At 39.2% G+C, this 18972-nt stretch overlaps 1 protein-coding gene across 1 annotated transcript in view; it reads right to left on the bottom strand.

The window, feature by feature from the left end:
- The window catches only part of LOC138605388 (contactin-4), a 35740-nt gene extending 26045 nt beyond the window's left edge, over nt 1-9695 (bottom strand). The window contains 7 exon segments of the mRNA XM_069677596.1: nt 146-330; nt 469-571; nt 1095-1298; nt 4067-4162; nt 6382-6557; nt 6907-7027; nt 9629-9695. Coding sequence (XP_069533697.1) covers nt 146-330; nt 469-571; nt 1095-1298; nt 4067-4162; nt 6382-6557; nt 6907-7027; nt 9629-9695 — 952 coding nt within the window.
- Between the last annotated feature and the right edge of the window lie 9277 nt (nt 9696-18972).

Raw genomic sequence — 18972 nt, 5'->3', positions numbered from 1 at the left:
CTGACAAAATTACTATTCTAATTCAGTTTGAATGAAGTACTTTTCCAAAAACCGCAAACACTAACTAATTAAGTAAAGTGCTGGAATATTGGGTAGTACTGGTTAAGTAGAAATGGATAAGCAGTCAGGTATAAATGGCTCTTACTGTGGAATACAAGTTGCCCTCTGGCAACATTTTGTCCTTTGCTGTTTTCGGCTACACACTCGTACACACCGGCATCCTCTGGGCAAAAATATGGAATTTCCAGAACGCCACTGGAAGGGTTGACTTTAATCTTACCAGGAAGTGGATTTCCATCACCTCTTCTCCATGAGAGGGAAGGCAAAGGGCTGTGGAGGTCACACAAAAAAAGTCACTGACCAGAGGCACTGCTGCCATGTTTGTTAGTCTGTTTGTTGTAACAGAGAATGTCTGGCTGCTTTGCAAGTTTGAGGGTGAGACATGCACCATGATAATGTGAGACTTACTTGCCTAAGGAAAAGCATTCCAACTTCACTGATGATCCTTTAGACACGTGAAGGGTGTCAGGGAACTGAACCTCAATCTTTGGCTCATATTCGCCCATCACCACTGAAGGATAAAAAGCAAATCACATCAGTCAAATCATAAAACATGAACATGCTCTTCCCTGTTTTTCATATTGAATGTAAAAGCTGTGGCACAGATAACATTGGCAGAGAGCATGTAGTCGTGTTGACGGTGTATAGCTTACAACAGCATTTGGCTTAGCGGATGGATGAATTTGGATTACATACCTGCCTCAGCTCAAATCTAAAGTGGAGCACATAAACGGTCCTGATGGGGTTTAGTATGAGTGGCAAGCTCCTTGCTGTGTGTGCCGACATGCATCTCTGTCAGCAGAGGCTGCATTTCTGGTTATGTAAATATGTGCCTTCATGCAGATAGAGGGGGTTCTTGCATACATAACCTTGAATAGTTCAGAGGCTTTGGAATGAGCGAAAACCTTCCTCATAAGCAAAAGCAAAAACAGTGTCACGCTCAAGACAAGTAATTTATCTCCCCTCCAACAACATGTGTCAGTTCAGTGGGCAAGATAACCAGGAAGCAGCAGAGGTGAACCGAGGATGCTTACCGTCCCTTCGCACCACAACAGGGGTTGGCGAGCTGAACACTGTGGTGTTGGTCATCATGTTTCTCACTGCACATGTGTAGTTCCCAGCATCTGAGGCTTCAACCTTGGCTATGTACAAGTTACCTGTGCCCTGAGAGATAAAACGATGGGGGTCTTGTTGCAGGAAGTTCCGCTGTCCATTGAAAACCCATGAGTATTTGATCTCTGGAAGAAAGAATGTACACAACTTTCAATGACATTTTCTAAATGATACCTATTATGCTGTCCCAGCAAGATGGAAGTTAGAGTGCAAAAAAAGACTCCATTGTTACAAAATTGACTTTATTTTTTTGTTGTATAACATAGAGAAATTGTTGAACCAAGCTCATTTGAAAATATGAGCTTAGTTTATAAATATGGATATTAAGTTTTTGCCAACTGGCATCTAAACACGCTCTTGCCTCTTGATATAACTCTGTTCGCTACTTGAACCACAAGCTAATGGTAAAGCACAGCTTTTATATTATGAGCAGAGTAACCTGGTTGAAATTAACCTGAATTTGATGGGTTTCTGCTTTTACTTCAGAGATAAGAATCAGCCATCAAAAGCTGTCTTGTAATGTTTTACAACAACTACAAAGTGCTCACAAACAAGAACAGATACAGTTCATGGGGGTATATGAGCTACTAAAACAGGGACCTAGTTCAAAGGATTGCAACTTGGAACTATTTGTGTAATTTAACTTGATCTGTGAATGCAAGATATAAATCAGACACACTGGGTGAACTGTTTCTCATGACACTGAAAGTTGGCACTGTAGTTTCTCAGTCAATCTCACATTCATCGTCCTTGTTACAGGACAGTCGTGAGCCCAAAAAATGTGCATTAATCCACATCTGAGAATAGTCCTCAACAACTTTACTACTTTTGTTCAAGTAATGTTTTACTTAAAAAAAAAAAAAAAGATTTCATTTTGAAAAAGAATTCAGAATTAATTTCTTTCATTTATTTACATTTTCAAAGAGTGATGTCTCCTGTCGAATTGAATTGGCTTGGTGCCACAGAAAGTGTTAAGAGATGGACTAAGGTCGATCTCAGAAAGACAACAGGACTGGGTGACATAAGGCAGCCCCCGCATTCTTTGGAATTGGACCACAGTGTTGCTCGGCGGGGGTGTTGACAGTGGGAACTCAGCCTCAGAATGCAGGGTCATGCTGCACAGAAGTAGAACTTGGCTCATCTTGTGCAGCAACGCTATGCATACTATGTGCTGCTGCTGCAATCAAATATATGAAAGAGTAAATCTTTAGTATGTGAATAAAGTAGGTCTGCTGCTTAACTTACAATAGCTATATTCTTGGTCTTGTTGTTTATTAGTCGGCTTATAAGCCTTTAAACTCTATTACACAAACATGCTGTCCTTGATCATATTTCATTGTATCACTAGTACCTGAAGCAACACCAAATCAGCTTTATGCCTTTTATTTTTAACACTGGGCTGTTAGACAGTATAGGTTTTTGTTTTTCATGCAATTTGTTTACAATAACGAAAACATAAAATAACTTCACAATAATCTTTTTAGTTAGAGCTCTCGCTGTTATCAGCAATGTGGAGCATAGATGAAAGGTCACAAATGTGCTTATAAGTTCCAAATGTGCTTAATTCATCTTTTTACGTATTCTGTATTTCACAAGAAATATGTATTTTAGTGGTCTCTGAGGGTTATGAGGAAAATGAATGTAAAATAACATGAAAGATGATAATAAGAATGTACATGTACCATTGTAAAACATGTACAGGGGGGGGGGGGGGGGGGCATTGCCTGCTGAGATTACAAAGTGAACTCAGGGCAGCCTTCAGACACATGACATTCTGCAGTCAGCCCTTTTGACTGGGCAGACGGTAACAAGTCCCACTCGTTTCCTTGAGGGAAAACAGTGAATTAAAATCATTACAGAGAAAGTCAGGGCAGAGACTGACAGACCTTTCATGATTAGGGAATATCACAGACTGGGTCTGTTTAAGAGCTGCAGTCTCACAGCAGCAGAGGTCTTACAGGCACATAATCTCATGTCCTCTGAAAGACTCTCAGCACGGCTCCTCTTAGACCACTTACCTATTGATTGCTCAGAGAAGCTTCAGATGATTTTTCTTTTATAAAGGTGCGTCACTCAAGTGGTGCATGAGCAAGCATTAAACAAGGCTTTCAAAAAATACTTTTTTTTTTTCAATTGTAAAACACCTAGAGCTAGCATTATCTTTTAGTGCAAATCCCATCCAAAATGAAGAGATGGAGGCTTTTAAAGCGGGCTACGGTGGGGGTGGGGGGTGTTGGCACTGGAGGGCAAATTGCTAAAGTGTGGAATCCCACATGGCCACAGGATTCAGTTGACAACAGAGAGTGGAGAAAGGCTGGTATGCTGGCGTGAAATTGTGCTGGTGGGCACCGCATGGCTGCAGGAGTGCAGACCACTTTGAGGGTCTGCTAATCAGCTGCACACAGACACATGAGCCGACTCGCTGCTGTTCCACGGGATAAACGCTCCTGCGGCCACAGCAGCCACAAGCAGCCTTTATTACCCAAAGATAACCTGTCCACATCAAGAAAAAAATTGACAGTTGGGGAAGTGGAGCACTGGAGACTTTATAGATGACAGCGTGGTCACAGATCATATGGGCGAGACAAGTAAGCTCAAGGTTAAGAAGTGTGAGGCTATGAACTATAGATGTGAAGGCATGGGTCTGGGCAGGTAGAGCGGTGCCTGGACATAAAAAGTTCCTCGCTGACAGATAAGGAGAAGTGAGTGGAAAACAGTGTCAGAGTTTGAAAAGGAGAGCAGCAGAAAGAGGAGGTGGAAGGGTATAAAAACAAAGGAGACACAGCAGTGTTACAGGGAGATAATAAGCAGCAGAGTGAGGAACAATAAAGATTGCTGAGGCAGGCAAGAGTGTGAGACTACAGCAGACAATGCAGGAGAGTTAGGACTGTACCTCCATAATGGGGAGGAGGACCGCAGAGCAGAACCACGGCTTGCCCCTCTCTCACAAACACTGTGTTCCGTGTCGTCCTGCTGAAGTTTTGCAGAACTGTTGAATATAAAATAGAAAAATGACAAATGTTCAGGGTTTGACAGCTGTAATAACTTTACCTGAAGGTGACACCTAGGACGGGTATTTGATTCTACAGAAAATTTCCCTGTCAGTTTACATTGCAAACAAGTCAAAACCTGTGAGTCCCCTGTTAATCACAGTACGCGCAGGAGACCATGTAGAGGGTGCACCAAAGAGATTACTTTCAACTTTAATTAAATGCTGCTGTGCTGTGTTAGAGAATACACATTGGGAAGACATATCAACCCCAAAGTCTTGGAAATACCAACCAAGTCCCAGGAGAGATCAAGCAAATACCTGCTGTGGTCAAATCTAAACTCCACTGATTAAAAATCCATCAAATCAAGACAAGCAGTCCTCATTACTTTGTGTATTTCACTGGTGCTAAAGACTGGTATAAAAAGGTACCATTAAATCAGAGAACATTTAACAAAAAACTCTCCCTGCATCTTAAAATGATAACAAGGATACCCATGGATATCGTTGTGAACTACTCTTTGCTTTACACATATTGTGTTTAAAAGCACACAAAAAAGAAGAAGTTCAAACAATACACAAAGCAGACATTTTGAAAACGACATTAATCATGTCAATTTGTCTGGTTTCAAAGGCGAAGCTGGTATAAAAGGGGCATTGGGGCTGTATTTTCTTGGCCACAAAAAGATTCTGTCCTTGTCAGTGCTACTTGCAATGTTTCTGCATTCAGGTGGATTGAAGATAAAATAAGACAGACTTTATTGATCCACTAATCTATTGAGTGAAAAATTCACTTGTTACTACAGCTCTAAGTAAAGGACAGAGATAAAACAAGTGATGGATAAAAAAGCAAGACAAAAAGACAATCAAATACAATATATATATATAATACATAATAAATATAATAATAATATATATAATATATATAATATAATAATACAGACAGTGATGCTGATGAAGAGTCTGACTGCAGATGGGATGAATGACCTGCAGTAGCGCTATTTCTTGTATTTGATGAGCATTTTTAAATTTGGCTGTTTGTTTTCTCACTTTGCAGCAGTCTTCCTGACTGTTGCACATCAATCAATCAACACATGCTCTCAAGGTTACCTTACAAAATACTGCATAAACTCGCCAGGGTTTCTTGAAATAATTCTTAAGGGGATACCTTATGTGATGGGGATGCAGAATAAAACGTCAGAGGAATAAATGCACCGAATTACTTGGCAGTCAAGCCAACACCTGTCCAGATGTTCTACTCTGGGCCAAAGTGTTTGACTGTCGTGGCAGGGCCAACACTGCCATTCCAGGAACCAAACTACTAGCATGGATACTAAAGTAGCTTGTGTACATTTTTACCATAGCAACCACACGGTTAATTCATTATAGGATTATTTGATCAACAGAACTTTTTATCGGAAAATCGTTTCGTAGTCATTAAATCATTTAGGTCATTAAATGGGAAGGGCAAGTCTGCTGGTTCATTACATTACATTGCTTGTCCAATATATGGTCATCTGTTTTTGATGCATTCTGTTTTGCTATAATTCACTTTTTTTCACTTTTATCTTGTGTTAAACAGTGTATCTCTTTAAGCACACATTTGCCACTCCTTAAAAGCCCAAACAGCACATGGCTTCAGGTAGGTGCCACACAAACAACCACCTTTGGACAGCACAGAAAAAACAAATCAGTCTGAAGGAATGGCAGTACAGCAATAGTATTAGTATAATATCAATATACGTATGTATATATACATTTATATATATTGTTAACTTCGGCAGGAATGCTTCTACCATTAACAATTATTCTCTGCTGTACTCGGCTTATTTTCCCATCCTGGTCTCGTCCTCAAAAATGATATCTGATTTGTCATCCACATCTGCCTGAATCCATCACTCACAGCCAGACTGTGGCAGGTTTTGTTCAGGTCAAGCCAAGATAATCCTGTTCAATAATTTTGGTCTCAGTATTGACCAAAACAAATAAACCATAGAGCAGCTCAACAACATGCTGTGACAAAAAAAGATATTTGGGCTCTGGGAACTTAATGAGCATTTTTCACTCTTTCCTGACATTTTCATAGACCAGTTAAACCAATTGGCAAACATCAGCCTTATTTGACTCACTTGTATATAACAACAGATTTAAGGGAAACAAAGTACAATTCATGTCTGTTTGGGAAGTACCTACAAAAATCTGCATTAGACTCTACTCACATGCAAACAGGACTTTTGCCTCCCTGCTGACGATGGTCCCAAATGTGTTGGTGGTGATGCACTGATACACTCCTCCATGATTGATAACACGAGGGTTATTGATCAACAGGTTCCCCTCTACAAGACTGTAATTTGGATCTGACTTTGTGTTTATTTCTCTCCCATCCACTTTCCACCTGTACAAAAATGATAAAATAATTATGAAAAACAAACATGATCACAATGATTATTATCATCCTCAAAAATATATGAAGTAAATATAAAGGGTTTTTTTGATCAAGGGTCCCATTAAAACTAAGTCCCTTTAAATCTTCTTTTATACTTTACACTGTTTATTTGGAAACACACATGGTTAAATAACCCTCCTATTTCTAATGAATAACTACACAGAAACGTAAATGTAGTCAATACATTAGCAAAGCCTGGTATCATTTAATGCTCAGCAAAGCAATTGCTCCACATTTATTGATGCTACTAACTGTACTGTCGCCTTAGAAACAGTCAAAGGCCACAAAAAACACTTACCTATAATGGGGAGGGGGGTTCCCCTTTGCTTTGCAATTAAACACCTGCTTATCATCTGCACTCAGTGGCAAAATACTGTCACTAGGCTCCTGGGTGAAGACAGGACCATGGCGTGTGTTCTCTGTGTCAAAAACCCCCAAAACATATTAGCTGTACAATGGTGCTGAGCAAGTAACACTGAATTAATGCGGAAATAAATCTCTCAGCTTTCAGAAAACTGTAAACCTCACACCGTATAATTAGCTGATGATATGGCTCTTTGAGTGGGTTCTGCATTTCATAAACCCTCTAGTGCACATGTCATGAGGCTGATTATGTTCTGCAGTGAGAGAGCAATTAACTAAAGATAACTCCATAGCATAAGGGCTAACTGACATACTACTATGCAGCCTTCAACAAAATATTCAGGGGTTTTTTTCTGCCCTCATTTACAGTCAGGATACATGCAGAGAACAATTCTATTTTTATTAGTAAAAATACTCAGGTAAGGGTAACAGTTTACAGCATACATGGAGTGAACTGAGTGTAGTGCACAAATGCTACCTTTTTCTAAACAGCTGAAAAAGTGTTTTGTGTCTTGGTTCGAGCCACTTTGATTGATTCCCATTTACGGAGTCAGGGATGTATACAAACAAAGTGTACACACAGAATGTGCTGCTGGCAGGCAGTACAATTTTGTTCTTGTGTTTCAAGTTTTGGACCACTTAAAAACAAAATTCTCCACATGTTTGGTAAAGTGTTCTGCTCTCCACACAGCCCCATGTACACAGAAACAGCAAATCGAGAAATCCAAAGCTGCTGTACCTATATATGGTTGCTATAATATGAATGGACAATTGCTGTTTTGGGAGGGAAAAAGCATAATTTGCAAAGATTGGCAATTAACCAAGCTGCTTACTTGACTTATGCTTTATTTCAACAACAATAATGCTAATGTAAGTACAATAACCTGTTTAAGCTGTGTACATGGGAGTTGCCATATCAGAGCATTGCCTCACTCTGGTTTTAATGTAATTATCAGTGAGCTTGCAGAGCTGTTGTCTATATGCATGTTGTTTGGGCATGATGTCTGCTCAGTGTGAGCTTGCTGTTTTGGTTGGCTCCATCCAAACAATCAATTCACAGGAGTAATTAACCGGTGAAGCACTAATTACTCCTGTGAAATCTAACATTTCTTCAATAGATGGGTGAGACTGGTGTCCACCCTCCCTCTCATCTGACACTGCATGTCATCTGCTGAGCTGCCATCTGTGTTTCTCTTGAAAAATAGTAATTTTTTTCTTTTAGTGCAATTGAGAGAAGGATATGCTTTTTTTTTTTGCTTTTTTTTTTTACACATCTCTAACCTTGAGTAGGACAAACAGGGCTCTTTCTGGCATCATTATCATCATCATCACCATCCTAATGAGAGTGGGAGTCTTTGCCTCAGGTAAGGGCCTTGTTTCCTCAGCCTCTGGGGGAGGTGCTTAATTTTTACCCTGGTTGCGATGTCCTTTGAATTAAACAAATTAATGAACCTTTAATAGCCACGCTGTTTCACCAGGGAAATGAACCAGTGGTTTGTGTGTATGCTTGAGAACAGGCCTTCCCTGTAAATACAGCAACTGGAGTGACCACTGGCACACATTAACACACAACCATACAAATTAAACCTAATGAGTTTTCATGAAAATGCACAAATATGTGGGTATGTATGCAACAGTACAGCATATGCCTCCTTTATTATAGCCTTTCATTCTTCTCTGGTGTTTGCAGGCTACGTAGTCATACCCCCAGTGAAACGGCTGACTTGAGATGAGATGCTAAATCAATGGAAAAGGAAGCATTCATTTCAACACACCACACAAGATCCCACACAATCCCACATCATAGGCTGTATACATTTAAATGTTTTTGTTTAATGACTTGCAAACGGTTATCTTTAGTTTACTATATCTGTCAAAATGCAACTGTCGACATTAAATCTCACTCAGTTGTGTAGGCTGCACAGGTTAACGTATCCGGACATGAAGTGGAAGCTGTAACTCCTGATCTGTAGCCCAAACAATATTAGGGAACTGAACGCTAATGCTACTCAGCTTTTCTCTCAGTGGTGAGGAGCACCCCAGCTAACCGTGGATCTATGTTGCTGGGAGAACAGCCGAATAAATAAGCGTTAAGCAAAGAGAATGATTTTATTTTTTATAATGCTGCACATTTTATGCAAGCAGCAGCAGTTGGAAGTAAAGCAAGAAAATAACATAATAAAACAGAGAAGGCAGAGAGTGAATTCTGTCCAATGGCTTAATCTCTCTCCAAGTTGAATTCAACAGTGAGTCACATTTATCTGAGGTGACTTGAACATTTTTTTATCTTGTTGCAGTTAACCAATGTTTATTTCAATAAGATGAATCTGAAGAACGACAGGGCAGTTTCACTTTACGGTGTGACAAGGAAAAATACCCCACTTAATTAAGATGTCTTGTCACAAATGCTTTGTGATTCTTGCTCTGAAATAATCAGTTTACCTCCTTAAAACTGAGGATGAATGTACAGATTTCTACATGTTTTTCCTAACTATTAACATACTGATGGTAGATTTTTCTAAGGTAAAAAAAAAAGCAAATCCCTTTCGAGAATGTTAGCCTTCCCTTTCGAATGAAACCTCAACATGCATGAGATAGAGGCAACCCCCCCTGGGAGAATGTGTGCATATCAGGTGTGTCATGAAAGGCGACTTGACATGGCAGCTCACCACATAGACACTCTTTGAGAGACAGAAGGAATAACAGTTCCCATGGCAACAACATCTTCATTTTCCAAGGTCAAAGATTCTCCTACTTCTCATCCAGTTGCCAGAGAGTGGAGAATATTTCTTGGGAAATTGCTCCTCAGTTTGGCTCTGGAAAAAAAGGAGGTCAAATGAGCATGGAGATGCAGTGTACATGCAACCTACAGGGAAAGAAGAAATTAGAGAGCCTTTAAAAATTGTTCAACTAAATAAGCAGAGCCAAATCCCATGATGAAAGTTCAGCTAAACACTGATACTGGGAGCCAATATGAAGTTTCAACATACTGCTGCTAACACTGCAGGAGCAAGTCAAGAAAAATAACGTTCTTAGCAGCAGCAACAGGTGACCCTGCAGGAAGTAATGCTGTTGGTTCAACTTATTTATATTATTGATATTTAATAATCCCCCATTCATTGTTTACAGTTTGGCAAATTGGCACCACTAAAAGTATACATAATTAGTCGTTAGCAGTTCCTGTTTTGAACCTACGCATTGATGTACTAGCAACTATGATATTAAAAAGGATTTACAGCTTTTCAAGTTTTACATAGCACCACCATGATTCCTATGCAAATTAAAGGGGGTGTATGCTGGGCTTAGCTTGCAAAGCAAATTTCATTGAAAGAGAGAAGAAAAATTAACATAATGTTGATATTTTTAATCAAACAAAAAGATACCTTACACACTTTTTATGTCATTGCCCAAAAAAACAACATAAAAAAAAAATCCCAAATACAAGGCACAGACAAAACCATTACACTCTCTCTTATCCTATGAAAATAAAAGACGCAGATTTGTTGACATGATTGCCTGACGATTTAATTGCTTTAGCTTACCACATGAATCATTCAAGGCGTACCATTCTAGACTTGTGCCAAAGTCATTTTTTTAAGTTCAAACTTTTATCAACTCTCCAAATAAATTAGATTCAGTACAAACATCACATTTCAGCTGTGTTTTAATAGGTATTGTCTCATAAGTATTTATTTTGCCGACTGCATGACACAAAACAGGACAGTTCAACAGTCATAGAGTAGAAGAGAAATAACATTATCAGATAGAAAGTGAAGTAGATTTATTCAGCTCTCTATTATTTATCTGAAGGGAGCACAATACTGATCATCCATGCTTCATCTTGTCAGTCATCATTATTGATTTGGTTTCAACTTTTTTAACCTTCTGCCTTTTTGTTTGTCATCCTGTCCGCAGTCTTGTCATGAGTCTCAATCAAATATGGAGAGATGGATCAATAACACAGGATCTGGTTTATATCTTTCCTTATGAGACTCTCTGAGTTGATGTATTTGCCTATGATGGAGAAAACCAATGATGAAACTTTATCCATCTAACAAGTGAAGTCAGTCTTTTGATCGACCCAAGATTCTGGGGATGACAGGTTCTCTTCTTTCAATAAACTGCTCTACCTAGTGCAGTTTCAGTCTTATTTTGACTCAAAATATAATAAGCATACAATACAATGCATAAGTTTATGACATATCCAATAAAGATTTATTTTTGGATCTGAAAAATCAATGCAAAATGTTTTCCAGAAGTGCAGTCAATACACCTGCAATCAATCCTATTTTAGCCCTGCACCTGTGAATAATTCCAAATCAATATAATTTAAAATTATGAGGCACTTTCCAAGCACTGTGTGAGTGTGGCAAGGCAAATAAGACTGCGATGAAAACACTCCTAACCTCTTTCTCAATCTTGGTCAAATTTTTTGACCCACAGTTTTAAATACCAGATTTCTTTCATGCATGTGAATTCAAAGTACTAGGATGCTCAACGAGGACTTTCAGCCATTGGTATTTAGTGGATTGTGAGGATATGGGAACCATTACAGTCCATTGCCTTGCTAGTCTAACAAGCCCCTGCAGCCTTGAGTCATTAGCGTACGTGCTCTCCCCGATAATCAATGTTAATTTATGTTCGCTGTAGTCAGCTGTCCACTTTCACTTTCAAGCTGATCACCTTTATTTTGTCTACTAGCGTTCTGCTCCCTTGTTCATTTTGCATGCAAAGTCAGACTCAAGGACCCTGATTGCATTTAGCTATTGACAGTAGCTATTATGCATAGTGTGGAAATCCAGAGGCCACAGTCCTGTAAGGTAAGTGAGGAAGCTGGCACTGTTCCTCTGTCAGATAGCACAACTCTGTTTTAATGATGCATAGGTTCTCTGCATCCTTGGGGAGGATGTGTTTCTTGGTCACAGTCCAGAAATTTAAAGTAGTTGCTTGTGATCCCCATGATTAATATATATACCCTAGAAAAAATACAATGGTAATAATTCTTGTGCCCGGCGGATGGTGGTCGCAGGTGTTGGAAATACCAAATGGGATGAGGCCAAGCTAATGGTGCCTGGAAGGGAAGCTATCTGTCAGGGATAATCCCTAATACTGTAACACCCCAGCACAGATAATGTGCTTCCACCGCCTGTCTCACTAGCCCGTGATATTGAGATAGCTGTGGAGAAAAGATTAAACGAGGAATGGATATTGACATGGATAAATGTATGTAACCAGAGCAAGTATTGCATGGTTAAATATTAAGTGATGATTAGCTTCCCACTTTGGAATAGCCAAACTAGGCTAAGAAAAAAAGGGGAGGATGGTGTCCTGTGAACTCCGGTGAGCCTTGTTCAGCTTCATTACACTCTGAGTAATTGGTTAAACACGTGACAACAGAAATTAACTTCAGCAGCCTTGTGAGAGGTAATTAAAGTTTTTTTCCCTCCCATTTTTAGGAAGGGCATGTAATGAACAAATGGCATTCAGCATCACACTGAGCCCCATAAAGACGACAACCTGACAACACATTATCGTGCCTCAGCCTCAGATTATGTTTTCTATATATTTAGCCTCAGGCCTAAACAGCTTGAAAACATATAGTCTAATTGTTCAATAAACTGATGCTGATATTAAAATATGTGTTATCTGTATAAGGTTTAATTTACAGCTTGTTTTCATCCTAGGTGTCATGCTGTTAATATCCAGAAAAACCTCCTAATCTTATATTACAGTCCATCTTAAATCCAGCCAGCCAAAGGGGAGCATGAGCAGTGCGTCAGTTCAGATGGCAGTCTGTCACACACTGGGGATTGGATATTACACACTGACTAAGAGAGGGATGTGAATATTAAAAGCTAACATCACATCAGTTCAATATAGTGTCGGCGAACAAAGCCTTACATTAAGTTTGGGTGTGGAACAAGCAGGGTGTGGGATGACTACTAATCAAAGTCAACTTTTGCTTACACTTGGAGAGTTAGGTGTATAAGAAAGTTATAAGCAGCTCCTTTATTGTATTGTTTGAATAATGGTATGCGTCATTATAAATTGTCCATTTATTTTATTTTTCTCTAAGTAGCAATCAGTTTTAGTCTCATATGGCAATAAGCAGTAATTGCTGGTGTGTATTTGGACCTTACTCTGATAAAAAACCTATACAGCAACCTAGCTGAGCTTTGAACTGTTTGTCTTTATCTGAGCATTACATTTGTTTTTTTCTGTGGATTATTGTTCATGAAGTTTTATCATCTGTAGCCTTTGATCTTTTCTTAGTACACAGCTCCCGCCTGCTGTCACTGGCATACAAGTGGATGGATCATCCACCGACTAGTTAAGCCTGCAAAATTATTTAATCTTAAAGAAAGAAATAGTTGTGAAATAATAAAGGACATTCATATTTTGTTCAATAAAAAAGTTACAAAAATTAATTTAAAATAATATATATTATGTAATGCCATTGTATTATTTTCTTACTTTATTTGATATTTTCATATTTTTTTAAATGAACACAATTCTATTAATATGTTCCTAGTGTCTAGTGCAGCTTGGGAGAAAACAACTGTTTATGCAAGACTGACAAAAAAAAAAGTTAGACTATGGTTTACTTGTAATGGCAGCAGTTGCCTGATGAATAAAGGAACCTTAAGCTCTGGAGCTTCTTAGCCTAGGGGGCGTATACCTCCACCCAGAGGCAGAATGCATAATATATTCATCATTTCTGTATTGACACTCCGCTTGTGAAATAATTATTTAATTATCTGGAGTATGATTATGGCAGCAGTTAAATAGTTTATTCAGAATACTTTATGTTGTAGCTCTGGCTAAGGATGGTAGCAGTTGTAAAGCGTGTTTGCTTAATAGACATGTGGCTCAAATGTAAAAGAAATCAATGGCGGTGGGAGAGAGAGGCTAGAAGAGGCGTAAGCTCGTCCTGAAAAAGGCTGAGCCCCCCCCTTAACCCCCCCTTCCCACAGTGCTTTTGTGAGGAAAAACAATTATGGAAATCAAAAGTATATAAATAATACATGTCTAAGTTTGAAAAACTTTCCTAAAAAATGTTTTAGTTAGAAAGTGACATTGAACCTTTACCGCATTTACATTGATTGTTGATGGATTTGATTGGTTGGTTCAAAAGGTCGCAAGTGCGGGATAATGTCAGCGCCAGTTTCTAGTCTTGATCACTTTGGTAAGCTTTCACTGCTGTAGCTGTGGTAACACTGGGCAACAAGAAACCTGGTGCTCCTGTCGATTTAAGCCAAGGTCCAGACCAATTTTACTGATGGCCAGATGTTTTGTCAGAGGGGTACATTCGACCCGAACAAAGGAGACAAAGACAGTGCTCAAGCTTTCAAAATATTTAGTTCACTATATAAAATGAGCACAAAAAACAACATAAACTACTATAATCTGTATTTGTTTCAGCAATCATGATTGTAGACATGGGGGGGGGGTCCAAGCTCAGTGTTACAGGGGCACTTTTTTCAACCTGACGCCTGGCACCCATGATGTATAAGTAGCAAAAGTACTTGCGCCTACTTTAGCACCCATGGGCGGGTTGGTCTTAAAATGAGCAATAGTTTGGCGCACAGTTGGTGTGTTGCCATCTTGAGAACGCTGAATGCGACTGTACCATAGACCAACAAAAACCCAGTCTAAAGTCTATGGTGCAGTACTGTCCTAGTATTGATGAGGGCGCATTAAAAAGATAGTAAGATAGGCATACGTATTTGAGTTCACAACACACTTCCACTCTACTTGTTAAACAGACAGGGATGCACAGAACCGCTCCTACTCCTTTGTCCCATTAAAAAACTAAATTTGAATGTATCAGCAAATGCACTGATATTTATTGAGGGCTGTGAGATGGCAAGCTTTTGTTTTCCTGTCTCTTGACATCTTTATATTCCTTTTGGAATGAGGCCGGTCTGCTCAACACCACCTCTTACACGCCTGCTTCACCTCAGAGAGATTCCCGTTCAAGCCCGCGCGGGCCAAAAACTCACACTCTGATGCGTGCTCTCTATATACACACAGAAATCAAAGCAGTCACACGCAACAAAGATTATTTAATCCTCAAACCTAACTACCAGTGCAACCAACAATCGTGCCCATAGATATTGATACAGACTCAGTGTCCATTATTCGTCCAGTAGAGAATATAGCTGTGGATGCCAGTAGTAAAAATGTGTATAGAAATGTTTACAGCCTACCTTTCTTTGATGTTAACACAGAACGTAAATTAACAGAAGATCCTGCTGGATACTGTCAGAACAAAAATTTGCAGAACAAACAAAGCGTCTCTCTTAATTTGGAAAAGCTCTAATCGTTTTTTAAGATGTTAGATTGCTTAAGCGGATATAACTTCAGTCCGAGCATCAACATACAGTGTATCATACAGTAGCCTGTGTGTGTTCTGCTTGAGGGCACAAAAGGAGAAGAGAAGTTAAATGAAAAGGCCAAAGCCTGTGTAAATAGCAACGTGCCTGTCTCCAGGCGCACCTGACTTTGAAAGGGAATAAGAGTTGACACTCTGATTGGGTTTATTAATGTTATGCCCAAAACACACCTATGTATAAAAGAGACCCTTTTGCTCCCTGCATCTCACTTGGCACCCAGGTTGTGCACCACATAACTAGTAAAGTAGGTGATCTGACATGCCCTAATAGACTTTGCACCATGGGCTTCAGACCATTTAAATAGGGCCCTTAAACTTAAATTCCACATGGCACATCAGTACTGTAAACTAACAAAGACATAGAAACTTACAGTGCTGTAGCCTTTGTCTGTTTTCTGTCTGCTTACATTTTTAACTTTTTCCAATATTATTTCTTACGCTGGATATAAAGGTTAGGAGTTCAACATCACATTTTCTGTGACTACTGAAATATATAACCAGCAATCAGTTAGAGATTCAAAGAACCCAACTCACAGATATATCTGTCCACACACACATTTTAAGAAGAGCTAACTATGCTTCCAGCACTCCAGCAAAAAACATCTGTGGTCATTTATGGCATTTAATCAATCATGAAGACCACAAGACAAGCATGTTTTCCACTGATTGAGTAATCAGAGAGTAAGTGGAGTCTGGTCACTGACACAATCCGCTCTTTGGCCATTTAAGAGAGAGAGAGAGAGAGTAAAAAGAGGGAAATAAAGATGGCTCAGAGAAGTAAAAAAATATTTAACTGCTTTAATGATTTAAATGATATTAAGTATTATATATGGGATTATTCAATCAGCATTAGAGATCAAAACAAATTCTCTTCTGCTCATTTTGAACACAACGCTGTCATGTCTTGATGAATCTGAAATATTTGAATAATTCCTACAATACATTGCAATATTAATGTTGTATATTATTATATATTATATCTAGTGTATCATATCTAGTCATATGTGGTGTTGTAAATGTTTCTGTTACTCATGCATCAACCCCAAAGAGACATGTGAATCAAAAATGTAGCAGACAGAATACAAAATCATATCACAGAAATGTGTTGGTCACGATGGTCCTTTAGCAGGCGTGTGTCACCAACAGCAGGGGGTTGCAGGGAGACATCCCTTCCATTGCTCTGCCACCAGAAGATGTTCCAGAATTAAAAGAGCGAGACATTGAGGAATGGTAATTCCTGGTTGATGATACTGTATGGACACCAGCAGAGATTTGACAGTTTTTTGCTGTTGTTGTCATCTACATAGTTTGCTATATGTTTGCAAGCTAATGTAGTGTGACTGCATCCAAAAGTGCAAACACTAATGAGAGACATGAGCTCAAGGTTCCTCCTGTGAACCAGTTAGGAACTGCAAAAATAGACACCCATTTCCGTCAAACTATATGCCTACATTGTTCAACTAAAGTGTAGCGGTAACTACCTTTTTGGATTAGAAATTTACTCTCGTTGAAAGGGGCACCACCTCCGATTAGGAGGAAAATAAACAGATAGGATTACAGGAAAATTTATCAGTCTCGTTATCTTTTTAGTAAGATCTGAACACATTGACCATAGTTCTGTAATGACAAATATAGACAGACAACGACTTTGATCAATAAATGAAGACCTTTTATTTATAATAAAATGATGATTAATAAGTGAATAAGTGAGCATACAATGAATATAAACACTTAAAGAAAACTGTTACCTGGTTATGAACTAAAGTATTAACTTGGCGATAGTGATAAAGAATATGATTTGATTTAGTTTATGGCGGATAAACGGACGGGTCGGATATCACGTAGATCTCTAAATTTGGAATGGTGAAATTTCAAATATTATACGCTACATCAACTTTTGATCACAGCAGTGTCGGGTGTTTTATGCCTACTTGTTGCAGCGTTGTCAGAGGGCTTCTCCGGTGGGGTCCAGCTGTAGTTCGCTCCAGTCGGCGGCGTCAAGGGCTCCGCAACGGGTCTCCACCCGGTGAAAGGCCGTCACTGCCGGTCGACGAATGCAAGGATCGAGGTTACTTTAGCTGGCCCGAGCATCCACCACGGTGGATCGGTAGAAGTCTCTGGTTAACTGCCTGGGCAAAACACGCTGGTCCCGCGTTCAGTGCTAATCTCGCCGGCCGGACGATAATACCTTCAAACTATAAAAGCGGGTTTTACTGATGTAGAAAAAGAAAGAAAATCAAGCTTGCTGAGCTGGATACAATTACGCGTTACTTTGACGGTCAAGAAGTTAAGGAAAGTACGAAACAAAAGAAAGTCCGGAGAAAATAATTAAGGTTAAGAGGAGTATATATGGCTCTTTGGTGGACCGTGAATCCCAAAGGGGAAAAGAAAAAGAAGCGCGGACAAAAGAAAGTTTGTGGTTTTATCAGTGTTGTGACTCGTCACTTTGTGGGCGGTCTCGAGCTCTCATCTTACCGCCACAAACTTTCTTCGTTTAAAATAAAGGAAATTTCCTGTATAATCAAGTAGTTATTCGTTTACTTAATTTTCGCACAAAGTAACATATTCTTTATCACTTGTCAATAGATGTTAAGCAGTTGTTTTTTAAAACACACATTAAATGAAAATAGGAACATAATCATGAACACAAGATAACTACGGCAAACAAACTTCATAAGCATTATAGAGGGTGCATGCAATTCCTAATCAATTGGTTGCCAGATCTAACTTTAGCGTTACTACATTAAAAGAAATAGGGGTTAAATGACTCGTTTTAATAAAGATCGCCGGATTATCAATAATTCACAGACGTATTTCAACATGTCCACTGGATGGCAGTATGACCATACGGTAGAAGTTACCGTATAATTGTAATTTCATATCTCAGTAAAAATATAATGTACAGAAGCGGGAATTGAACCATTTTGCAGGGAAACACAAATTGAGTAACATGAACTTTTTTCCTGAATGATTGGACCACAAGTTTACCTTAATTCAGAACTGATCAAAAAGTACTTCAGAACACACACAAGAATGCTCTTAAATTTATGACTGGCGTCTGTTTTCACAGTGAGAGTAGGAGAGAGGAGGAGGTGTTAGGTGTGTTTATGTTGAGATGAGAGAGAGAGGAGAGACAGATAAAACATAGGAAAGGCAACCATTGTTATTCAGTGTCCTTATCAACCAATTCTTGTTGATTCGCCTTTTGGTCCTGTCAGAGGGTACATGTTTACGTGTTAATTCCTTTGATTGTGAACAAAGACAATTCTACCCAGGCTCGACCATAGAGGTCTGAGGGTCGTTGTTGATTCACCCCTTTATCTCCTAAAGGGTGGTTTCTTGAAGTGTCCGAGGACTTGATAGTCCGCTGGGAAATGTTACTTTTGTCACCTTTATGACTTTGAGTGTAAAACCACTGAGAAGGTTCCAGGATGTCTGGTAAACATCCTCCCCGGTGTTAATCCAAAGGTCCATTAGTTGGAAAGGAAGGCATTTAGCGTTAACACTCACCGATAAATGGCTATCAGTATTGCCACACTAGTGAGGTCCACCTCTGTCCTCGCTACAAAAGTATGGAGAGCTGAAACTGCTATAATCAAAATTAAA

This window comes from Semicossyphus pulcher, unplaced genomic scaffold, assembly GCF_022749685.1.
Source record: "Semicossyphus pulcher isolate SPU_LCO1_2020_fin unplaced genomic scaffold, fSemPul1.0.p SCAF_3, whole genome shotgun sequence".
Classification (NCBI taxonomy): Eukaryota; Metazoa; Chordata; class Actinopteri; order Labriformes; family Labridae; genus Semicossyphus; species Semicossyphus pulcher.
The sequence above is the reverse complement of the archived record's forward strand: the minus strand, read 5'-3'. Positions and strand labels throughout refer to the sequence as shown.